Consider the following 25,943-nt stretch of genomic DNA (forward strand, 5'->3'; position numbering starts at 1 on the left):
AGACCAACCTTCTCGGGATCATTCGTATTATTGCAAGTTGCATCACCATCACACATAAGAGATGCTTCATGTTCATTTTTCTCAGCGTGTTGATTAAATTATTTTCTGTAGCTTATTTAAGTTTTATTTTTTGGTTTTTGATTCTTCAGCATAAAAACTCATCAAACAGTAGGATAGGAGCTTTATAAGTTCATCTTTATTTTTAGGAAAACATAGAAATTGATGTTTTGATTGAAAAATAATTCCAATTTACCGATATTTTAAAATAATTTTTTTTACATTTATATTTTTAACCTCTTTGGTTATGTACTGTATTAACTTGTTTTTTTTTTAAGAAAACGCTTTTTCCACAAAGTCTCAAAAAGCCAGAATCACTCATTACACAAAATGCCAATCTTCTTACGCTAAAATTGACCGTTGATCGAAATTAGGGAACTCAAGAATGACAGGGAGTGTTTTTTAGGTGGATTTCTTAGTTTAAATGCCATTATTTTTTACCAAGCTAGTGATCGGAATTAAGCTTTTCATTTAAAATTGAAGTGCTACATTGATTTTCCTATTCGCAATATGGTACTTCATAAAAAAATTTATGTCAAGTTTCTGATTTAGAAATGAAGTTTTTTAACTCATAAAGTTCACAAAATTTAATTAATTGTAGATTACGAAACGCCTCAAAGCAGCCCATAAATCAAGTGAAGGGTAAAAAACGATCACATGTACAAGATACTCAGTTTTTTATTACCACAGAAAAAACAACACTCATCGTATTAACAGCTTCAGAGTAACTTCGCAAAAATACTTCAAAGCTTTCTAAACTTTGAGTAGTTTTACATATAGATTACATCTGTGTAAAACAAAGTCCACCAAAAGTTAACAAAATTAGCTTTGTGAACAAAATGGTAAAGAACGTTTATAACGCTCTCGTGTTTTAATTGTATGTATCACAAAGTTAGTTTTTTTTTCAATTTTTTTTACTGAAATGATATAATTTGAAAACAGTTGTGGCTGTGCATGGGCCGATAATTCATCTAATCGACAAAATGGTTAGTACAATTTAATACTATAATTTCTATTGATGCAATTAACTAATAGCTATAAAGGTTAATAGAACATAGTATGTAAAATTTTGGGTTAATTATTTTAAAATAATATTAAATTTGCTAATCGTTCTCTCTGAAATTAAGAACATGAAAACGTTATCCTAAGTCTTGTCTAAATTTCAGGGACCGCGGAATTGGCCAAAATCAGTTTTATAGCTGTCAAGTCAAAATTGACGAAAATTTAAGGCAAACTTGGTGCAAAAAAAACAAAACTGCATTGCCTCAGAGCTATTGAGTTCAAATTCCAGAATGAGCAATTTTTCATCGAGCATTACTGTTTGTTGCGGCAAATAAAATTAAATGGCAAATAAATCTACTCAAATTTGCAAACGAAATGCGTTTTATTATCTTAAAACTCGGGCGACAGCGTTTCAAACCGGATTTCGTTCACGCGTTTATATTTGCCGCCTTCGAGCACCTATTACCATACAAGTGAAATAAAATGTCCATTGAATGGGTACAAAAAAGAAGATCCAAACGGCATAGGGGTTAAGTCAGTTACGAACTAATTTATAAAAACTTTGGTAAGTAGAACCCGGTATCCCTAAATGAGCCAATATCTATTTAACAAGGCACTGTAATGAGAATTATTTAGAGATCGCAAAATAAAAAACTACAACTTTGGTATTGCGAAATCAGCACATATCTAACAACAGTAAAATCAGAGTAAAAAAACTGCAGTAGATGACAAAAAAATTTTTTATTAATGCAAATTGCAAATTAAATCAATTTTTTTCTGACTTTAAGCTTTCTCTGCAAAACAGTTTGCTTTTCAATGGTAGTTTTTACCTGTAAGTACAGTAATGTCAAGTTTGTTGAGCAGTTTCATTTTATATAGATCTGGGATGGAAATTTAGACCATCAGTTATAATTTGTTAGTAGCGATTAGTGTGGTTTAAACTTTTTATGCTAAAAATTTTCTTCCCTTGAAATCTTTAAATTCTGTTGATAACATCATGTTTTGTCAATTTTTGTATTTATAATTAATTAGAAATTATCCGTCCGGACATAAACCAAAATGATGTTTTGCTCTAATTGCCATACACAAAACTGTAAAGTTGACGATGAAATTTATTTTTGACACCCTGAAGACAATTGAATTTCTTCGATAAAAAAGCTAAAACCAACAGCTAAACATTTTCACTCTCCGTTTTGCATTCATTGTCAGTGTTTGATTATGATAATGAACATAATATTGTACGAACAACTGTATTGTAAACCTTGTATTGTAAAAACAAACTAACGCAAAACTCGTTTCGAGTTATTTGGACTATACTGCGCAATTTTTGAACTATTCAATAGATAGGACAATTTTTGTTTATTTCTTGCTTCATTTAAACGGTGGATTCTTTCTCAAAAACTGCTCAGCGTTTGCTTGTGTTTTTCGCAAACTAAGTTATATAGATTTTAGATTTATCAACAAGGGAAAGAATTTGGTTGCTTATGATACACTATGCTGGAGATAGTAGTATTTGATTTTCTAAGCTTGCCAAAAAATTTCCAATGACGCCCGAATTCTTCAGTTCCTTTGACAAATGGATATTTCAAATTATATCGCAAAGTAAGCAGTGCTTCACTTGTTTGATTTTTGATGTAAATACATCGGTAAGGTTTAATTCAACATCAATTATTGTACTCAAGATTGTGAGCTTTCAATTGTTTCGGATTGTTTAATATTTTGTGAGTTTTTAATGTTTAAGGCACCAAACGACTTTTTATAGCTTTTACTTGAATTTTTGGGCAAATTTTAACTGCAAAAAGGTTGTTTGAACTTTATAGGTAATTGTTTTTGCTTATTATTTGCATATGCTCCTGTTATCCTAAAAATTTCTATTTTACAGTTTTTATTGAAATCTCTTCAAGACAACGATCTGAAAAAAAAACGAATTAGCATGAAATTTTGCTATTTCTACAAATTTGTTTGTAAGTTTTTGACCATTTTTTTAAGAGCTACTGAACATTTTCTAGAGCTTGTAACTAAGCTTTTGAATAGCACAGTTTTTTGTTGAAGTCATCAACTTAATTTATCCTTAGATGAACTCCAAAAATGTCAAAAAAAAAAATTCCTTTGACTGGTTCCATTGTTTTCGACTCCAGCTGTGCCTTTTCGCTCCTCCAAAGTTTTTGTCGGCTCTCATTGTATTTTATCCTGGATTCTTACCTTTTTGAAAGAAACTATTGATTTTAAGTACCTTAACACCTTCAATTGACCTGCAGGTCAAGTCAGTTATGTTCAGCTTTTTAAATTCAAGCTCTTTTTCGTTTAATAACATAAATAGGGCCATTGCAAAATAACTTATTTTTCAATATGCAAGAAAATTCTTCTTGCATTGCCACTTAGAAGCTAGCATTTTCCATTTTTGTCTACTCTGCCAATAAAATTTTTTAAGTAACGCTTCTTCTGTCGATAGGTACAGGGCATTCGAACCTAAAGAGTTTGATTTGAAAACCATTTTCCACTTGTTTTTTTGTATTCTTTGATTTCATTGTTTTTCGAAGGATCTTTAATACTTTGTAATTTGTATCTCGATTTTCGGTTGTAAATAAACCTTAATTTTTAGCCTGTTTTAGTTACTTATGTGATAATAAAGCGTAATTTACGCACTCGAATATGATGCATGTTTTATGTTAAAGCTAACTAAAGTTCCATTAATTTAGCTACTTTTGAATCAAATATGTACTCGGAACGAATTTCAAGCCTTGATCAGAGGTTCCAGTGAGATACACTTCTTGAATTGCAAATCAGTACTGATAACGTTTTGTCTCAAGTCTTAAGACTTGTGAAGACTTGTCAGGACTTGCTCAACACTTGTCAAGTCAAGGTTAAGTTTCGGCCAAGATTGGCAAGTATTGAGTTCAGTCTTGGCCAAGACTTGGCAAGTCCTAAGTAAAGTCAGGATCATGACATGACAAGTCGTGATTAATGCGCAGATAGGTAATGTAGAAATTTTATGAAGAAATTATTTATAACTAATTTCATAATCTGACCAAGCTTTTTCTGAATTGAGCACATGTCAACTTCACATGTCCCATATATGCTCCCAGAAACCAATTTTTTTCCAATTGGTAGAAAAAGTGGCCATGACTGATTTATTTGGGCGATATCAGCATTTTTTCTTTCTCTATCAAGTGAACTTTGTGGAAGTGCACCTGTTTTCTTGTACTTCTTTTTTCACTTCAAAGAGGTTTTTAGGCAGGCCACTGTAATTGGGGGCTTTCTTCTTTTGTTTCCAAACGAAAGTAAAACAACAATAAAAACGGTGCTCAATACTTGATACAAGACTTGTCAAGTCTTGGCCGGCCAAGACTTGACTCAAGACTTGCCAAGACTTAAGACTTGATTTAAAACGTGTCAAGTATAAAAACTGACATGATCAGAGCTCTGTTACAGACGGATCCAAGTCTTGCAATTTCACTGAATCAGTACTGATTAAGACTTGACGTTCAGTCCGGGTGGCAGCTTATGAACTCATTTCATGCTAAAATTTTATTTTAAACATGCAAACCACTTATCAATCCACAGACATTGTGCAATTAAGCCATAAACTTGTAAAACGCTTTGGCTTTCTATTGTTTGCACCTCAATTGTCAAAAACCATAAAACAACAATAAAAAATATTTTCCTTTTGCGTTTCCTCCTTTTTCATTGCGTTTTTTCGTGCCTTAAATTTTGCACGATATTTCCAAAATATAAATGAATCCGGGCTTATATAGTCAATGTTTTCCCAGAATCATTTCAAGCTCAATTGTTTATTTGTTTGAATTCGTTTACAATAAAATGCGACAGTTTTGTCAGCTGATTTCGATTCTATTATGTTTATAAATAACGTGAGTGTAGACAGGAAAATTTCATACGGTTGGTCCGAATCAAAATCAGGTCAGCAAAATGAGGAAACGGAGGGCGATGATATAACATTGGTAAGAATTTTTATTTAAAAAAACTGTGAGTTCAAGACAAAAGAAAAGTCCAAGTAGCAAAAAATTGTAATTATTGAAAATGACAATACCTTGGATTTAGACGTGGAAGTCTTCGGCCAAGACGTTCTCAAAAGTTCTAAGTGTAAAAAGCGTTAATTCTGAATCAGATATTTTAGAGATGATAAGAAGGAATGCTTAAAGGGCAATATTTAGTCAGTGAATTTTATTTATTTTAGACATTGGTTCAGAGAGTTCCCTTTCCGAGGTCAAACTCAGACCTGATTGTGACGCAGAGGACATCACGCAATCTTGTCCTCAAAGAACCCGAACCCCCTCATTATGTAAGTTTTGCTGATCAATACCTTAGCTATTAAAAGATAAATAGAAAACATTTTGAATTAATCATATTTGTGGAATGAGGTTTAAATAACAGTTCGATGAGTTTGCACGTTTTGTTTGTTCGCGTAAAATAAGCCAAGAACCGAAACAAAATACAAACACGGAAATTTGCCATGTCACACAAGGTAGATGATTCCATATTGTTTATTTTAAAGAAGTACACTATGGTTTCAAAAAGCTATGTACATGAAATTTTTTTAGAAAGCATCATACACATTAATAAAACAACATTTTGAGTTCAAATCTGTTCTCTAGAAACGCGTCATTACGCTTTTAGCTTTTTTGACGTCTGTTTTATAGTTTAAGTATTTTAAGTACAAATTCTCAACGATTTCGTTCTAAAGCCTTGACACAATTTTCTTCTAAATTTTCGTAGAAACCATTTTCATTGCGTAATCGCTGCTTGAGAATCACCCATAAATTTGTTACTTGGATTAACATCTGGATTATATGCCAGTCGATCCAGTGTAGTCCCCTCCTTTTCTTCGAAGCAATTGCGATGATCTTTGATATGCACCGGAGCCCTTTCTTGCTGAAAAATAAATCCTGAAAATTCGTTTTTTTGCTTCATGATTATTCACCATTTTCAACAAGTTGGAAGCGTTCAGCTTGTTTACGTCCATCTGATTGTTTTGCATCTCAAAAAAGTGGTAGCTTGTCTACAATCAAATTTTTTGTTTCTTCAACGACGAAATCTTGTTCCATTTCTCTGGAAAATTCATACAGTTCGGTCAACGGAGATGAGCACGCAGTTGAACGCCAGAAAGCAATAGGCTTCTTGATCAAATAGATACGATGCGTTTTTTGCAGTACTTCTTGAAAACACTTCATATAATTTGAGAATTTGTCTAACTGTAAATTTTATCGTAGCAAAAGTAAGCGTTATGGGTGCGTACCTATGATGCGCTGCAGTGAGATATTGATGTCTTTTATAATATCGTTTACTTTTGTTTTTGGATCGATATTGACAACACTGGACTCTGTCACTCAATTTTTTGGCCTGGGATGTATTATGTTTTGATTAAGTTTTTGTATGCATCTTGTGCAGTGGACGTTGTTTTCAAGCTGAGTTGCTTTTTTAAAACTTTGTTTAGGGATATCTGACACCTTGTACCAAAAAACATGACAAAACGTGAACGAACAAAGCGTTTGAGCCATATTCTTTTGTAAAAGTGAAGACAACGAGAATGAAATTTAGAACTCTTGTGTCAAGAGTTCTAAAATTAACAATTTTTTTCCCCGCTTTAACGCAAACCATGTTAATTGAGAACGAACCGTGCAAAAAAGCAGAAATTATGCTGTGTGTAGCTTTTTGGTACCATACTGTAGTCTTCTTGTGAAAATCAATGCGCTATCACTGATAGATGATACAATTGACAACGTAAGGAATCAGAAAAAAATAGAACTTATCAAAAGTAGAACACCAGGGAAAAACCGTCAATTTTGTTAATTTATGAAGCAATATTTACCCATATTCAAAACAATGACGATAACGTAATTTGAAGTGAGAGGATGGAACAGAAAAGAAGCTGTCGAATCGTCATTTGTCCACAGTTAAAACATAAGAAAGCGAGCAAATAATTTGACCGGATTGAAGAATATATTTTCCGACAATCTTGAATTATTGTCCAAAATAAAATTTGACTCACAAAAATTTCACTGTTTGTGCTATGATCACAAGCTATTCTACACCAAAAACTAGTATGCAGACGCATTTATTCAACCTTGATCCTTTCACCACACTACACTGGCCCTTGTTACCGCATCAGTACAACCCGGATAGCGTGAACTGAATAATAACTAAATTTGCACAGAAGAGCGTGCGATGAAAATTCTAGTTTTTAGCTATATTTGTAGGCAAATCACTATAAGTACAAAGGAAATCTATCAGCTGTCTGTAACTTTAGGAAAAAAAGGAATTAAACACAAATTTTTGTTTTCGATTTTTTTGAATTTTTTTTTTCAGTTGCCTATTCATTAGTTTTACCCACCCCACGTTTGCACATTTTCTTTTTTGTACTTACAGCCTTACTGAGGTTAATTGGCTCAATTATCTATAATGAGTGTGGAGTGGTTAGCCCGACGTTCTTCCGCCAACATAAAGTTAAAAAAAATTTCTATCCAAATTTTGTGCTAAAAAGATTGTCTTTGACAAATTTTTTGGGATCTGAAGGTTTAAAATTTATATATTTTCAAAAGATTTTGTCATTTCATCGAGAAACAGAGCAAATGATATTGAAGACTAAATTTAACTGGAGTCTTATTACAACTTCTTAAAAGAAACTACCAGCCAAGAAAGCGAAAAAAAAGTTTAGGAATTTTTTGAGTGATAAATGCTGTTTTGTTTTACCGTAATATATATATATATATATATATATATATATATATATATATATATATATAAAAAACATTTTTCTTTAAAGCGCGAGTTGTTTTTCGCATGGATTATTTTACACTTTTCAATTTTGTGCTAATATGTTTTTTTTGTCGAACTAAGCTTTAGAACTCTAAATAGAGGTGTATTTTGGGTTTTCATTTTCTCAAGATTTTTTTTATTTCCTTGTGGTACACCATGAATTCCAATTTGTAAATCTTTTTGTTATTCATGTCGCGCATTCTATCAAATATACATAGATTTTTTTGAAAATATCTCTTCTCTTTGAAAAAATTGGGATAACTCTGTCCTACAATGTCATTTACTTTTGATTTATCTCTTCGTTTTTAGCTTATCGTTTGATTTTTAACTTGCTAAATTATGAAATTTAAAATTATTAACTTTAAAGTTTAAGCAATTTGTTATTGAGATTTATTGATATTTTTTGAGATTTTCGGTCTGTTTTAAGTTTTAACGTTAAGGGTGCGTTTTGGTTTGAAGGAAAAAACTGTTTACGGAAAAAACTTTGGCAATTTGTAATTGTATCTGGATTTAAATTTATTTTTTATTTTAGCTGGTTATTAAGAGTAGAGTTCATGGTTTTCACTTTTGTTTTAACTGCCATCGATTGCTCGTTGAATCCTTATTTTTAGGTAGGTAGTGTAGTTTCTTTTTGGGATGTGGATCCCGATTGTTAGGAAGAATTTTTATATTTTTTTTTACAAATTATTCCTTTAAAATCAACAGGGTTAGGAAATTAATTTGGTAATCAATCTATTTCTCTGAGACACTTCAGATTGGCCTAATAATGATCTAACTGTAGTCTTGATGATGTGTTTTGTAAATGAATGTCTTCATTGTATAGATTTTCCGACAACAAAAAATAATTTATTATTATGACAAATTTGCAATGCGAACAAGTTCAATTTGCTTCAATTTCAGACTAAGAAGGAGATGGAAAGAGTTATTCCCCGTGTTGGTTTCAACCCACAACCATTGCAGGTTTGGACCTCTCTTGAGATTATTGCATTGAACAAACCCAATCTAACTAATTGATAGAATCTATAACATGCTCTTTATCCTATGAAATTTGTTCTAGGAAAACCTTAGTAGCTGTCTCAGTATTAGTCTGTGCAGGAAAATAGATGATCAAAATACGCGCACACGTGACGAAATAGCTGCAGGAAAATAGATGATCAAAATAAATGCACACGCGCCGAAATAGCTCAGGTGGTTTGAAGAAGCCAAAAGTATGTAGGCGTTGCGGTATCATGTCGGCTTGGAAAAGAGAGTAAAACCTTGTTTTAGTTTAATAACGATTTCTGTCAAGGCAACTTTCTCATTTGTCTATGAAACTCTATGTACCCAGTGAAGCCAAAGTTTATGCCCTTGATGAGAAACATTTAACATGGTAAATCTTGCCACGTCATATGACCAGATAACTTCAAGACATGAACTAACTTGCAAATTTTTCACATGGGTGACAAAAGCACTTTAATTTATCTATATAGTATTTGTGTGTTGTATTGATTTATGTATTGTTATGTCGTATTCGCTTTGTAGCACCAGTACAGTCGTCCCAAAGTAGGTGCCTCTCAAGTGGGTAGGAATGCGAAACACATGCAGTTCCTCAGAAGCAGTCCCACTCTGGCAGAGCTCAATCGACAAATCAGGTCTGGCACATAATTTGAAGTCGTCAATTTAACAAACATCAAGAATCCTCACAACAATGAGCTGAAATCTAGGAATCAAAGATGAATCACAATTTAAAACTCAAAGCGTTTAATGGTCTTGCGTGCTATATTGATAGAAAAAGGCTGAAATAATTTCAAAGGTGACAAAGATTTATCTGGAAATTTTTCCAGAACTCAACTGAAAATAACCGCAAGTAATTATGACTCAAATTTGGATATGCATATTAAGGTGGCCGCCGTATTGGTCGACAGCTCGTTTAGCCGACAACCAAAAAATGAGAAATTTAACCGACAATTTAAGTAAAATGAGCAATAAAACTTATTCTGAAGCTTTGATTGGCCAATTTAGAACACTATTTCGTAAGCGGACAAATTTACCGCAGTTTTTTCATCAACTAATGTAACATAGGTCTGTCCGCGGTCGGACCGTATTTTACCGCATCTGGCTATGCCTCAGCGGCCAGTGGGACTTGATACGAATCTCCCACAACCGAACTACTGATTTATGGACCAATGCGACTTTTATGACCAATTATGATAAAACTGTCGGCTAAATTTCTCATTTATTCCTTGTCGGCTAAACGCCCTGTCGGCCAAGTTTCCTAGCACCACATATTATGGTTTCTCAAAATCTTTTATTTGATTCAATGTATATATACCTGAAAAAACAATGCAATGTCGTCCTGTTGTTGAAATCTGTTCGTTTTGTAGTTAAGTTCGCGGCCTGTTTCAGTTCTGCTGATTTTAAGCCGGATTTGTGAAATGCCGTTGTTAATTTCGATTTTTCATTTTTTAAAAGATTCTTTAGTTTACTTTTCATTGTGCGCAAAAAACAATACTTCGGTTATATTGGTTTTAATACAAAATTTTTCTCTACTGGAGAAGATGTTGAAAAATTTTCTAATTGTGACCATTTTGAATGTTTTTACGATAATTAGTATTTTTGAAAAAGAAAAGTGTAACCTGCAAGATCAATAGATTTCTTGCAAACTTTATAGTCTTGCAAAAATATTCTCAATATACAAGTTAAAATTTTCAAAGGGAACCTCGCAAAACTATTTTGAGAGAGGTATACTTTTTCAAGTTTGATCACGCAAAAAAGTTTCCATGCTAAATCCAGATGTTGTGTCGATATATAATGGCAACAAAATTAAACTCTTTAATATTTATAATTTTATTTTAGGTGCTATAAAATATCTTATTGGCCAGTCAACTAAATGTTGCAAGAATCAAAGTGTTTTAGAGGTCATGTAGTCAATAATAATAAAAAAGAGATCACTTTGTCCAAAATAAAATCGAAAAAGTAAAAGGCATGTTTTTTAAGCTACCGAGTTTTAGTCTAGAGAAGCTTTCTGATTATCTTTTTATTAGTTTTCTCTTCACTTTAGTTCAAACATTTTAATAATTTTTTTAAAAGGAAAAGCGTACTTATATAAAAAATTTAAGGTTCCTCAATTCTTAAAATGGTGATCCTTAATAAATAAATTGCGCGTAAAAATGTTAGCAATTTTTTAAAACGCAAATTGATTCAATAGTATTATACTTCAGAAATTTCCAATTGATGTTTACTTCTGCTCAACTCCTTATACTTGTTTCTTTCCACGGCCCGAAAGATACCCAAAGATACTCAAAAACAACCAAATATACCCAAATTTTAATGTAGATACGCAAAATTATTAGAATATCAGCCAAAATAACTTCCTTATTGTCCAGCAGGTTGTCCACATTGCCCAAAACCCCGTCCATGTTTCTCAAAAACTCGTTAAAATAGCCCAAAAGTATAATAGCCTAACATACACTTAATAGACTAAAAGAACTCAAAATAACCAAAATATTGAAACCTGTTAAAAAAAAGTAAGCAAAATAAGACACAAAATAAACAAATAAGCAAACGATCAGCAAGAACATAAAATAACTGATGTGTTTAAGCAAATCTATTAATAAATTGTTGTTAAATTGTGGCCAATGATGATAAAATTGAAGTTAAATAGCTAAAATTTGGTGAAAATTGAGCTAAAAGAGCTTTTATAGAACATCCTAGACCATAAAACAAAATTTTGATGTAGCTACATTGGTTATATCCTTTTTTTGCTTAACTGTTACAATTTTTAATCCCCCTTTGAATACACAAGGCCAATTGTTGTAAATGTTCTCAAACAATTAGCTCATTAAGTGACATAGTTTGTCAATTTGCATATAATTTTGTCTAGTGTACTTTAATTGTGTCATTTTTTGACATAAAATCAGCGATATATTATCTGATATGCCTGAACACGTTAATCATCTTTCCGTGTTTTTGTCGTTCGCTTGTTTATTTTGTTATTTTGCTTGTTACTTTTTGTATTTTGTAAAACGTTTTGAGTTTTTTGGTTAAGTTGAGATTTTTCAGCTCTTTCTGGCCAGTTTTGTAATATTCTACAACTGTGCGATGTGGACAAGCTGTTTGGCGACGTGAACAACCTTCTTGACATTATGGACAATATATTGTGGATGTACAAAAATTATGGAGTTTCTACAGTTTTTTGGGCATCTTTGAATATTTTTTTGTTTGTTATTCTAATTTCTTTGGGTCAATTGGATGGGGGAGATATGTAAGAATCAAATATCAAAATTTTAAGACCTCATAAATTCAATTATAATGGAATAAGTAGAAACGTTTCTCGTGAAATTATGTGATTATCTCTATATCGGTTAATTTCCTCTTATGCGTCTACTTCAGCTCAAACATTTTACCAATAATTTTTAGGGAAAAGGCGTATTTAAATAAATAAGTTAGGATTTCCCAATTCTTACAATGTCACATGTTAAATTCTCTCACAAATAGAAATTTGTTTCGAATATCAATTGACCTCAAGCGGAACTTCGAAATCGCTCATAATTTTCATGACATTCTCAGAAACTAGTGTAAACATAAATGACGGTAAATATAAAGGCTAAATATCATTGTTTTGCGTCAAATTAAATAAAAATATTAACTCACTTAACATGAAGAGACACTTTAAGCCAGATGCTAAGAGTGCCAGATGCCCGAGGCAATAAAAATGTAGAATTATTTTTTCGTTGTCTTAATTATGTATTGTAAGTAAATGGAACTTGGATATTATCACATTCAAACAATTTTTTGTGGTTATTCTGAAAAATGGCAATATTGTTCATGGCTATTATTGTCAAAGTATAAATTATAACTCAAAATAGAGACGCGTTTTTAAAAAGATTATACAAAAACACATTCACAAAAATTTTGTTACGATGAAAGCTTTAGGCATCTTATGAATTCTGGGCATTATAAAATTTGATCATTTCTGTTAATTATAGAAAGAACGAAGCTGCTAAGAGTAACAGATGCAAGACGTCAACACCTCGAGATTCAACGAACAGCTCGAAGGAAGAGAAAATTGAACTACGGAAGCTGGAAGACCTATTCAGAGTTTACAAGGTAGCTGCTAATCGTTATTCAGATTTATGTCGAAAGTAGGCTTGATGTCTAAGCTCCATTTACAAGGGAACCCCCCCCCCCCCACCGCCACGCGCTCGTCCAACTTGTCCATCTGTTATTGTTAAAGTTACACCTTTATTATGGTAAATATTATTTGAAATGGCTATAGTACCGCTACCAGATCATTGAAATGGCTGTAGTAACGAACAAAAATTTGTCCTTTAGGGTAACAAGGAGTTAATCCAGCGCATATTCCCGTCAACTTCCACCAGTTACGAACATCAAAACAATCAACATAGGCAACAAAAGGCTGGAACAACACCAGAGCCCATGGCTTTTGATGCCACCAGATCCATGACTAATTCACCCCTTCTCACCCCCAAGCCGAATGTACTTAACAACCCACTTCAAATAGTGTAAGCCAAACACAGAACTTCACACCGGCTAGATTATGACCCATCATATTTGATATATTTACACCTTTGTAATGGTATCATAAATCATAATGGACAGTTCCAGCTCTCATTTGGCAAAAAAAAAACTAGATTTCAAAATTTCAACAAAGAAGTTAAGTGAGATCTTTTGCTACAAATTTTTGGAAAGGCCTGCTGTACCTAAATCTAAGGGCCATCCAGTACTGAATAAGAGAAAGGAAGAACGGGTATCTGTACTGATTCGCAAGCTAAGCTGACTGACATTTTGGAATAAATTTGTCTAATTCAGACTCTGATTTTTGTCAGAAACATAGCAGAGTCTATTCTAATAAACTTATCTGAAAAAGGTCTTAGCCAGTACTGATACTCACTGAATCAGTGGTGATACTCACTGAATCAGTACTGATACTCAAGAAGTTTTGATACTCGATAGAGTAATTTTTACAAGTGATGAGCTTCAAAAAACATTGAACAATTTTCTCAATTTTTATTCAACTAGCTTTGTTTCCTTTTTAGAAATTACCAGGACAAGGGACGCGCCAAGAGCGCAGTTACGCAAGACTCCTATCTGTTACGTAATCGGCCTCCTTTATCAGTGTTGAACAGCAATAGTCACGTGCCTGTTCCTCTCTACGTACCATCATCTGCTACTCCTAGAAAGTCTGCCCAGCACAACATGGCTGCATATGTTCCTCAAACTATGGGTTAGCTATCACCCAGTAAAATTTCCTTTGTCCTCGTTTATGAAGAAATCATTTTTGAATGTACACGCACAGACGGTAAGAATTTTTTTTAAGCAAGCAACATTAACGTTCAGTACTTTACCACAATAATCCATCATGTCGATTGGATATTATACATTAAATGTCATTTTCGACCATTGAGTATGTTTATTACGATGCTCATATTTTGAATTGTGGGTAAAACGCGGAAATTTCCAAATAATTCTGTTGGATAAACGTTATTTTGAAATTACCACTCGTCCACATTTTGTAGAAGAAACAATTTACTTCAGATTTTGTTTGCCTTTTAGCGGTTATCATTATATTATCAATGAATGATATTAAATTACACTGTTTGTCACAAATCAGTCTTCAAAAATCAGTGCTTCAAACGTTTACCATAGCGTGCACCCAGTCGATTTTAAAAAGCGTACGTTGTTTTGCATGATGAAAAATTTCAATTATAATGCCAAATTTCCAGGCACAAATCTCATTCATTTCTACGAGACATAGTGATTCAGTCTATTCCTTATGAAGAACTAATTCAGCAATTTTGCAACCATTCATCTCTGAATGACTGAATTTCATCATTTTAATTATGAAGATTGACGGAAAAGCTTACGACGTATTACATTCCCAAAGCAACGATATTCAATAGGGCAATACATAAACAAATTATAGCAATAGATTTTCGGTTTTGCATCATAAAGTCACAACCCGAGTTGAGCCCCATAAATTTTTCTTGGACACCTTAGGTAAGACATGTTTGGCTTATGACTTTTTTGATAACATGCATTAGACCGCACAAAAATTTAGAAGTGGTCTCATGTGACATCTTTTAGATCACGTTGTACAGCGAATATATCGTAGTTGCCATTGGCCTTCAACAAGGAAAAAGAAAATTTTTATGTGTTTCAATTTATTGTTTTTGTTGCGTTTGAAACCAATTGCTTTTTTAATTAACAAAATTTAATAAATTTTATCTGTAAATTTTTTGTTACATAATATCATAGACCGTGCATCGAGCTCACATTTTGTTAATGCTAATGACCCTTGACTTGCTGTTTCTCAAGTATCTTTTTTATACTGTTAGCATTATCTTGTTTTGATACAAAATTGTCGCCAATTTCAGGTTTTTTGAATACCCTACTCCTGCAATAATTTTTGCTTATATACCATATACATAAAATGAATGGTTTTGTCAGAAACCATAAGCATACCATTAATGACTTTCCTAGATACCATGAACCTACCATGAATGATATTCTTATATACCATACACATTCCATTTAAGGCCATCTTGAAAACCATAGAGTTAGCATTAATGGTGATCTTGGATACCATAGATTTATCATTAAAGGCTATCTCACATATAATACACCCGACCATTTATGGTATCTTGAATACCATGGTAAGAATGATACTATAATAGTTGACCCTCCGTGGATGGAGCCATAAATGATCTTACGTATGGTATCTAAGATAGGTCACCCTGGGAATATTTATAATTCGTTCTCCAATATAATCGAAAGCTCATGGCTCCGCAATTAAAAAATATGTTTTTATTACCTTACTATAATCAAAAAGGGAATCTTAACGTTCTTTCTTCTTTCTTGAATCATTTTTTTCTCTTCTCTTTGATAAAAAATGAAACATGTCCGACATCAATTGAATAATCACTCATACAAAACATTTGTGAATTGTAAGTTATGAGTCAAGATTTCTCACACTTTTTCAACGGCCGTTCCCCAATTCAGCTGTTTCTCGCCTGATTACGTCTCAATTGGTAGCAACAAATGGGGTTAAAAGACAAAGCAAATAAAATGATAACCTTCGTTTTCAGCTCCTTATTTGTATGGCATCCGAGGGAGGCCAGTGAATGGGATGGACAAACAGTACCCTGTCTCAAGGTCAAGTCAGACAAGCTTGGCATCAAATCCAGATCCAAAGAATCTATCCCACAATAACGTAAGATGGTCTATGGCGAGTGCCAGAAGAGAGGTGAGATATTTCAAGTTTTTTAGAGTCACTGGTTTTGAAGATATAATTTATTTGACTACGAATGTATTTCATATTTTGACATCCAACTGTTGACCTCAATTGTACCTGGGCAATACATGATTCTCATGAAAGTAACAAAAATTGGAAATCACGTCTGGGATTCGGAACTAAAGTTTTTTCATGTCAATTATGTAATATATCTTTAGCTAGTCTAAATTTTCTCTGAATATATTTGCATAGATATGTACTATAGATACGAGCTAAGTATTAAAAATTTTGAGGACCTATTTTTATATAAATTTCAACTTAATGAGTTCTTTGGAATCGTGCTCTGGACCACGATAAAAAGCGGATCACTTTCATTGTTTACAATGTAAAATAATGATTTAAGACTAAGGTAGTAAAATGTATACGTTAGTGATGGTGTTTTATAATTTTGGGATAAATCTTCAATCTATGAAGAGCATCATAAAGGTCAGAATTTGAAGCCACGTTCTTGGATGAAAATTATTTAATTTAACACTTAAATTTAAATTTTTCTGACCCTATCTTCTCTTCATAAATCAGCAAGCGCTGACGGAGGAGCAAAAACAAACTTTCAAATACCTGGATATCACGATAGACAATGAACTTCGTTTCTCAAACCACTCAACGCATGTGGTAACAAAACGTTTGTTGAATTGCTCAATCTTTTCTCGACTCAGAATTTTTTTTAGAGAAACACAGTAGATAAAAACATTTAGAACAAACATACAAATAATAGTTCAATACGGAGTCTTAGTGTACCTGTCAACAACGATCACAACAATTGGTGAAATAGACAAAGTTATCAATCGTATCGTGCGGTTAATTTTTCATCGAAAAAATTTAGAAAGCACTTACGAGGAAAGAGTAAAACATAAGATATATTTAGTATTAGAGTTACCTGCCTATGAGGTACTCGAGCAAACATCAAAAAAATGTAAGCGGACAATGTAATATTTCACTAATTTTAAAGCGCTTTTAAATGCAAAACTGCCCTAAAAAAGGTAAGCGGCTGATTAAAAACAAGATAACTCTAGCTAAAACTCTATTTCCCAGTTTATCATTAATAATTAGGATGAGGCGTGTCTTAAGAATGCTTCTTTTTTACGATGACGAAATATTCGAAAAAATAGAAAACATGTCTACCGAAGAAATAAAGAAATTCTGTCATCAATTTTTAGATAATTATATCTTAGGTAATAAGGGCATAGTCAAAATGTTGTATGAGTATTAATATCACAGCTCAAAGATATTCCTAAACCAGAATTATGTTTTTTGCGAGGTTTAATGGTAAAGACAAACTGTGCTTCCTCTTTTTTTCATATTGAATAATTTTCATCAATATAAACTGAATGAGACACTTGAGAAGGGCCCAATAGTGCTCTCCCACAGTCAAAATTGTGATCGTATTTGTAAAGGTAATTGCGAAGATACTTATTGACAGATGGAAACAATTTATTATTATTATTATAACTTCTCAATTCATCAATAAGTTTTGAATGTTGTCGCAACGAGCGTCCATTAAAACAGATTTATCATACTTGATTATCTCTGGTATTTTTCACAGAAATTGAAATCGTCATATCCGGAGTCCCTGCAATCCCCAGTTGTGCCCCCGGCTACACCCCAGTTGGACTCATCTGCATCCAGAATGGACTTCAGCAACAATATCCACCCTGGATCCAGAAGAATGCCAGATGTGTTACTTGGAGAAAACCTTCCCATTCACTCTGGTAAGAAGCATGCATTATTCTATCCTATTTTATAGATGTGCAAATAAACAAAATAATGAAAATAACAACACAAACGATTCGCATCCTGACACCTAATTATTGAACAATGGTGTAATAATTCCCTGGGTGAGATCCCAAATCAAAATTGTTCAAGGTCAAAGGAACTTTCATGTTCGTACTAACAAAACTGTAACCAACAATTACCACGTGCCCTAACAAAGACACAAGAATTGTAACTTTTATCACGACATTAGTAATCAATAATATTGAAATGAACTTTTATTCAAACATGTTTTCTGGTCAGACCATCCGACGAAGGATTAGCCTCTGATCCTACCGTCTTAGACACAAATGACCTCTGATCTGACCATCCCACAACAAAATGAATTCTGATCGCAGATGGAAATTGCCGCTGATCAGATAGTCGAAAACCAAATTGACATCATATGAGTTGAACTGTCTTTCTAAAATGACCTCTGATATAAAAATCACACAAAAATGACAATCACTGATCGAAAGACGATAGACCGAAAGAAATTGTGATCAACTACCCCCCCCCCCCCCGCAACCTGGCCGCATGATCGCAGACCGAAATGACCTCTCATTAAACTATCATACACACACAAGCAGATGCAAAGTAGCAGACAGTTTTTTAATTAAGGCAGATGAATCAAAAGACTGGAAAAAATCACTGGAAAAATATAGACAAAATAGCAAAAATTTGGCTGGACGGATAGGGTTAACCTACGATGTTACGTTGAGAGCAATAATTGCTAAATGTATAGCTTAACATGTAGTTTTAATATCAACTAATTTATTATAAGACAGTTTTTCTGTTTTCCAGATTCAAAACTGGGTCTGGAATCGCGAGAGGAGTCAACCGAGACGAGACACCCGACAACACCTCGTCAAGGATTCTCTAAACAACAGTCACATGTCCGCTTCCTGTTGGACGATGATAATGACAAAGAGAGTGACACACAACAAGCTAAGAATAAAAATACAACTGAAAAAGCTCCAAAGAGAGCTTCGGATCAGGTAGCGTTTAAATATGCCATTATATGATACTATTGTAAGATCAGACAATTGATCGGTTCTAAGAATGTTCTAAGAATCTTTCCAAGAATGTTCTAAGAATCTTTCCAAGAATGTTCTAAGAATATTTCTAAGAATGTTCTGAAAATGTTCTAAGAATGTTCGAGAATGTTCCAAGGATGCTCTAAGAATGTTTCCAAGAATGTTCTACGAATGTTTCCAAGAATGTTATAAGAATGTTTCCAAGAATGTTCTAAGAATGTTTCCAAAAATGTTCTGAAAATGTTCTAAGAATGTTCAAAGAACCTTTCCAAGAATGTTCTAAGAATATTTCTAAGAATGTTCTGAAAATGTTCTAAGAATGTTCGAGAATGTTCCAAGGATGCTCTAAGAATGTTTCCAAGAATGTTCTACGAATGTTTCCAAGAATGTTATAAGAATGTTTCCAAGAATGTTCTAAGAATGTTTCCAAAAATGTTCTGAAAATGTTCTAAGAATGTTCAAAGAACCTTTCCAAGAATGTTCTAAGAATATTTCTAAGTATGTTCTGATAATGTTCTAGGAATGTTCTAAGAGTGTTTCCAAGAATGCTCTAAGAATGTTTCCAAGAATGTTCTAAGAATGTTTCTAAAGTGGTAAATTCGAATGCTTGTTATCTAATTTCATTGGAAATACCATATTGGGGTCTTTGCTTGTAATTTGATAGGTCAAAATAGCTTTTCGCTAACAACAAACGACGGAAGATTAATACAAAAAAAACAATGGAGCTCATTAATATACAAAATTACGATTTAGTGAGGGCGACCCGCCTATTGAAACTTAAGAGTGAAATCAAGTATATCATTTAGTTACAACCCAATAATTATATATTTCTTTATTCGCACATGTTAATCTTCAGATAACCAGCTCATCTCCAATTGAGATCGATGCCCCCAAATTTCAGAACCCAGATGAAGATGATGATAAATCTGAGATTGACTCTGTCGATGAAGAAGCTTTTCCCAACAACCCAACTTTTCAACCACCATCACTATCAGCTACAAACAACACCATAACTTCCAGAATAGAGTCAGGAGCTTCTCTGCCTGTTGAAGTATATGACGTGAACAAACTGTGAACAAATACTGATGATAATCAATTATTATCAATTTTTTTTATTGATGCGTTTTTGTTAATTATCCGCTACAGTTGAGAACGAATGTCATTCCCCACGCTGGATTCCTAGTTGAAAGGCATGTCTTGGCCGCTCCAGACGCACCAGGCCTATGTTAATTCGCAAAAAAACTTTTTAGTAAGGGCGATCTTGCTCAAATGTTAATGAATGTTTGATGCTCTTCAATGAGGTCTGTTCTTATCCGGCTCGTGGCCGATTGGTTAACTTGTAAGAACTTGCAAGTTTCTTACAAAAGATGGCTAACTTGTAAGTAACTTGTAAGTCGAATGATCAACTTGTAAGTAACTTGTAAGTCGAATGGTTAACTTGTAAGTAACTTGTAAGTCGAATGTTTAACTTGAAAGAACTTGCAAGTTTTTGGAAGAAAAACTTGCAAGGCGATGCATCGCCTTGTAAGAACTTGCAAGAAACTTGCAAGTTCTTACAAGTTAACCATTCAAAACCGACTCGGGTAATGTCTTTGTAAAAGGGCACATCTTTGTAATGATGTTCCCATTTTCATCGTTCTTCATATCGACAACGCGAAAATTTTCTTCCGAGTAGCAGCTAGTCAATTTTAGGATACCAATCCATGGCTTTGCTACCACCTAAATTTGTTTGATTTCCTATCCAAACTGACAGATAAATTGGCCTTGAAAAGGAAGGATTTTTCAAAACCAAATTCAAGAAAAACAAAGAAGAATTACAAGCATTCTGTACAATACTGAAAACTAATTGACAACAGTGATTAACTGTTGGATTTCTGCATTATCCAGGCTGAGGTTCCTGCTCCAAAACAAGCATGATTATTGATCAAAATAATACTCAAGATATTCTGACTTTATGATTAGACAATATTCGTTCAACATGCCGTCTTTGTTAACTCACTCAAATATGGACATTATCAACCAATTTCTTTTAAAACGTCACCGCAAATTTGGGAGTTATTTTTAAACAAATTCAAAAAATGCCTCTCTAACTTTCTAACTTTCATTTGGCAATGGACTTCTGTTCAGCTCCCCTTTTAACAGCTTTGCTTGCTGTAGATTTACTAGAGGTAGAACACTCTTCCCCCGTTTGTAATTGCTCTCGAACGAACTTCCGGCAAAAATTGTAAACGTGTTGATCTTTGTTTCGCTTGACCGTTTGACTTTTCAAGCGACTTTTACGTCCTTGACTTTTTCGTTCTGCGTGATCTAAATCCCTCGTAGTGAATAATTATCGCCCCCCTGGCTAAAGCAGGCCGCAATAAATTACAGCTTCCTGGTCGTGCAAGAGCAATTTGTCCTACTTTAGTTGGTTATGTTCTTGTTAAACAAGTTTTGTGTGGGTACCCAACTGTCATAGGAACGCAAGAAGGATAAGAATTAGCATAATAATATACGCAAGAAGGGCAACTGCTGCTTTGCGCATAATCTTGCCATTTTTCTTCGTGACATTCAGCTTTCATCATGTTTCAGCAGTAATTTCTTTTAAATTAACGACAAAATATAAAGAAAAACATTTTAATGAGACCTCCCCTAGAAAAAAAGAAAAATTTTTTGATTAATTATCACACACTTTGGACAAAAAGCTCCAATGCAATACAAATTGAATGTATAAAAAGACCTATTAACTCCAGGTAGGGGTGAGGGGGCTATTTATTGAATTAAATTACACGGTCGATGATCCTAGTTAAATTCGAGGCTAATTCTTTCCATAAGTCCAGCCAAATTCTTTTCATATGCAAAAACAAGGCAAACAAAAATTTCCGACAACATCTGGTTTCAATCTCGTGACCTTCTCCAATCTCACCCAATGCTTAACCAATTGCGCTACACGTCCCTAACTTTGAAGGAAATTGAAAACAAGACATCATAACGGTCGCGAGCGTAATTCCAAGACATTTTGTATTGTCCAGCCAAATTCCAGAACAACTTTATTGTCCAGCCAAGTTCTAGAACACCTTTATTATCCGGCCAAATTCCAGGACGTATGTTTTAGTTCCAGCCAAAATCTAGGACGGTTGTTTTAGTTCCTGCAAAGTCCAGTACATCACCTTAGGTCAATACAAAATTTTTCATACCCCATATCTGTCGAGGACGGTCTTTTCATAGCTTAAATCTGTCAGGTACGGTCTTTTAATATTTCCAGGTCTCGACTAGGGTACTGAACACTCTAAGGTTATCACTTCTGACAACATCAGCAAAAACAACTCTCGAAGAAGACTCTATGCAAGAAAATTTTGCAACCTATTTTTGATATATGCACGGAATAACCATATAATGGACCAAATGTTGAAACACAATAATCATTGAAGGGAAGGAACTTGTATGGCAGCTTGGCAATGAAATGGTAATCGTGCTTTACCCCATTATTTCATTAAGTTATTGACAAATGAACATAAAAGCGCTTTCTCGAAAAAAATAAGAACCAAGATCTTTAAAAAAGGTCTTTAATGACAATTTAACAACACAGCAGGATTATAGCACGTTTAATGATATTTTAAGTGGTCAGTTCTATGTCAAAAAAGTGCGTTTAGCCAACACATGAACACAAGTTTGATCAAACCCATTTCTGAATAATTCAATTACAATGCTTTAATCTGCTAATTGGAAAACCGGGGGTAATAAATCTTTTGGGACGCTAATTTTTATTATATTACAAAGATTCTGAGTGCAAGCGTTCAGCTTCGGTTAGCGCAATGAAAACCATAACTTCTTTTTGAAATCAAGCTTTATTTTTGCTTAATTGACACGTTGTTAACAACTACCAATTAAAACAAAGACAAAATTGGGTTACACCACCCAAGCAAAGTTTAAGTAATGCAATGCTAATTCCAAGTAGGAAAAACAAGTTTTGCTGCAATTGAATATAATCCAGTTAGCAACAGGAGGGCCTTGCCGCACACCTTATTCAAATAAGCAAACATTTATCAAAAGCTGTTATGCCTCAAAGTCACAGATGGAAACCTACTAAATTCCTCGGAACAGGATGGAAAACAAGGGAAACTGCCTTTAACCACCCCGACTCTGATGTAACCAACACAGTAAAACCAACAATTTTGGAAGCACCGTGCACAAAAAAGTTTTCTTTCGAGCTTATTGTTCCGACCCACTTTAATGGGGGAGGAACTATATACTCAACTGGTTTTTCTTTGCTCAGTCAATTATCGCCAGTCGATATGTTCTTCGTACAGAATTGTGCGTGGTATCATTAGAAAAATTGTCAAGCGTGGAATTTCAAATTAAAAAAAATTTTAGAGTTTCGATTTTCCGAGTAGCTACAGAGGTTTGAGGATTTGTGAACGTTAGCCTAACTTCTGTTGTTTAGTTTGATCAAGTTTAGTTGTTTAGTTGCTGAAATATTTATCAATTTTTGATAAAATTATGACAAAAGTTTTCACAATACTCTCATTGGTGTTACGTTTAAAGACCAAGGAGAGTTGGCGAACTCCCACTTTGGCAAAATTTTCAGCTAAATTATGAAAATTCAGCATTTTTTCTTTTTTTTTCATAAAAAGGCATCAAATATCCCTTTTTGGCCAACTTTGTCCAATTTGATCAGTGGCACAGACAAAAAAATGCTGACACAATCTCTTTGCTCAGCTTATTATTCCTCCTGTTCCCAGAAACATTTCCGGAAATAACAATTTTGAAGTCTTTCGGTAAATTAAACAGATAATTGTAAAAACGAATAATTTATTTCTGATATATTAAGAGCGTCGATTGCCGAAAATCAATTGAGACGTAAAACAGAGAAAATGCACTTTCTTATAGCCAAATAGCCATAGCCAGGCAGATTAGGCTCTCACCGTTGAGTTTTGAAAAAGGATTCTGATTGTAGTTTTGGGTCTACCGTTTTGAAATATTTTTTTTTTGCAATTTTGTTCATCCCAACCACTAGAAAGTCTTTCTCAGTTACAGGTGCAGTTAAGAAAAAGTCCAATTACAATCCAATAAGGTCTAAAGAAACAATATTGTGTTTTACGAGTAAAGCTCAACGCTTTTATGGGTTCCACAAACTTTTTTTGTAAGTTTTTAAAGTTTTCTTGGCATCTTCAAGCATTTGATTTTCATAGTGGTTTTTTGACTGTTCTATATGATCAAAATACTAATTGGGTTTTGAGTGAGCTGTTAAAGAAATTTTCCAGTGCTTTCAGCTGATACGCAATGCCTTTTTGGTAAAACAACTCGTGAAGTATCCAATTCGTGATTTTTATGATATAATCACGTTTTGGTTGAATTGAGTATTTCTGAAATATTTAGAATTGAGTATTTCTGAAACATTTAGTACATTTTGTTGAAATGGATAAGACGCAGAAGCAAGATCAGTTTTCGTCTAGTTATGGAATTTATTAGTTCAAAAGTTATTTGTTTCTTTTAGGGGCATCGTATTTGTTTTTTTTTTGGATCTAATCTGCCCCCCCCCCAGATTAGTGGGCTTATATTTTTTACGCTCCCAGGCACAAGTGTTTTTTGTTTTTATAGCAATGTGGTACATAGTCACAAATAATATCACATAAATTGTAACGAGGGCGTCAAAATACTCAGGCCAAAACAAAATTGATCTTTTTTTATATACCTTTGCTTTTTTTGTTTTTCATGATAGCTACAGACCTAAATGATTTCAATTCAAACCACAACTATAGATAGATCAAGTTTACAAACTAAACAAGAGGCCAATACATAATAATTTCAGCAAAAGCATATGTTTTTCGACTTGTTGGCAAAATTTTTCGACTTGTTGGCAGTCCAATGTTCAATCATTAAAAAAAATTTTCATTTAAAAATTTACGGTTGATTTGTTTAACGATTTTAAAAATTCGTTTTCAAAAAAGTTGGTATTTTGAGATTTGCCTATTTCATTTTCATTTTTGCAATCTTTAGGCGTAGTCTCATTAAAGAAAGAGATAGGTATATTTTTTTCGAAGGAATTGCAACGTGGACCTAATTGTTTTTTATTATTTAAATTATTGGTTTCTGGCGTCGATACTAAGACAAAACAATGACAGGTTTCAATGATTTTCCATGAAGGATATAATTGAAGCCATTGATTGATTCAAACGATAGCCAATTGTTTTCATGACTTTGAATTTTTGTTTTGTAAAAGTGTAAACGTATTTTCTGTTTTATCCTTTTTTGCTTTCTGTCTACTGGTTAACAACTCTCAATAAATACATATCCGATATTTTTTCTAGCAAAATGCAAGTATTTTAATTTTGTTTACTTTTAATCGGATGCTGTTTTCACTTTTTCGTTAAGTTTTTTTCAACAAAATTGGGTAGTCATTGAGCTTTGGTCGTAAGTAAAGCTTGTTGTTTTATTTGACTTTCTAATGAGTTATTTTTTCATCTGTAAATTGGTTGGAGCTTTAAGGGATTTTTTAACGGCATAAACCAACATTTTCCGGAAAAAAAATGATTTTTGAAAGTTATCTTTTTCTTCTTATTTTGGTGGACAATTAAGACAAAAACGTGGTTGAGCGGGGGGGTTGGAACATTAAGTGCGGCCGCACATTACCAAGCCTCCTTGTTCACATTAAGAACGTAAAATTAACGAACAACGGCAAACTAAGTAAGGAACGAAATAGGACTGAAGAAAGGATCTAATAGGCACCCCATGGGAGCCGAAGGACAAAAAAATCTAGTTACAATGGGTGAGTCAAATTTTCCAAGGAAGATTATCTATCTGCACATTGCGTGATGTCCAGTTAAAGAAAGACAGCTTGTAGAAGTTGTAGAAAGACAGCTGTCCAGTTGTAGAAAGACAGCAGGTTTTAGTACTACGTTACGGTCTAGATTTTACGGCATATAATTTTCGATTGTTCTGTTATAAAGGCTTGTTCTGAATAGTTATGCCGAAATAGTGAATAGGAATTGTAGCTCTCTCTCGCTCTCTCTTTCTCTCTCTCTCTCTCTCTCTCTCGCTCTCTTCTCTCT

At 33.5% G+C, this 25,943-nt stretch overlaps 4 protein-coding genes across 6 annotated transcripts in view; 2 read left to right on the forward strand and 2 right to left on the reverse strand.

Annotated features, from left to right (window-relative positions):
* Positions 1-25,943, reverse strand: part of LOC142335950 (uncharacterized) — a 390,664-nt gene that overhangs the window by 303,907 nt on the left and 60,814 nt on the right. The gene's annotated exons all lie outside the window — the stretch shown is intronic.
* The window catches only part of LOC142335951 (tRNA dimethylallyltransferase-like), a 237,720-nt gene that overhangs the window by 150,962 nt on the left and 60,815 nt on the right, over positions 1-25,943 (reverse strand). The window lies entirely within an intron of this gene.
* Positions 861-20,036, forward strand: LOC142336867 (uncharacterized). 3 transcript variants are annotated; one of them, XM_075385829.1, is made up of 11 exons: positions 861-1,043; positions 5,255-5,359; positions 8,734-8,793; positions 9,355-9,464; positions 12,801-12,921; positions 13,147-13,337; positions 13,872-14,059; positions 15,921-16,078; positions 17,670-17,835; positions 18,680-18,873; positions 19,769-20,036. In XM_075385829.1, exons 1-11 carry the CDS (start codon positions 1,041-1,043, stop codon positions 19,985-19,987), a joined length of 1,515 nt encoding a protein of 504 aa, XP_075241944.1. In that variant the 5' UTR covers positions 861-1,040; the 3' UTR covers positions 19,988-20,036. The 3 variants fall into 3 exon arrangements, with proteins under 3 accessions (XP_075241944.1, XP_075241943.1, XP_075241942.1); XM_075385828.1 differs by lacking the exon at positions 861-1,043 and adding an exon at positions 4,816-5,018 and having other exon boundaries at positions 19,814-20,036; XM_075385827.1 differs by lacking the exon at positions 861-1,043 and adding an exon at positions 4,820-5,018.
* LOC142336536 (uncharacterized) overlaps positions 25,657-25,943 on the forward strand; it is a 30,616-nt gene continuing 30,329 nt past the window's right edge. The window contains exon 1 of the mRNA XM_075385444.1: positions 25,657-25,660. Coding sequence (XP_075241559.1) covers positions 25,657-25,660 — 4 coding nt within the window. The remainder of the gene's footprint in view (positions 25,661-25,943) is intronic.

Source organism: Convolutriloba macropyga, chromosome 3, assembly GCF_964194025.1.
Source record: "Convolutriloba macropyga chromosome 3, txConMacr16.3, whole genome shotgun sequence".
NCBI classification, from domain to species: Eukaryota; Metazoa; Xenacoelomorpha; order Acoela; family Convolutidae; genus Convolutriloba; species Convolutriloba macropyga.

Excerpts from the sequence above, each read along its gene's own strand:
- LOC142336867 (XM_075385827.1), top strand. The coding sequence starts at position 4,914 with ATGTTTATAAATAACGTGAGTGTAGACAGGAAAATTTCATACGGTTGG. Across the intron at positions 5,019-5,254 it reads AGGGCGATGATATAACATTG|ACATTGGTTCAGAGAGTTCC; the intron begins GTAAGAATTTTT and ends TATTTATTTTAG. Across the intron at positions 12,922-13,146 it reads ACCTATTCAGAGTTTACAAG|GGTAACAAGGAGTTAATCCA; the intron begins GTAGCTGCTAAT and ends TTTGTCCTTTAG.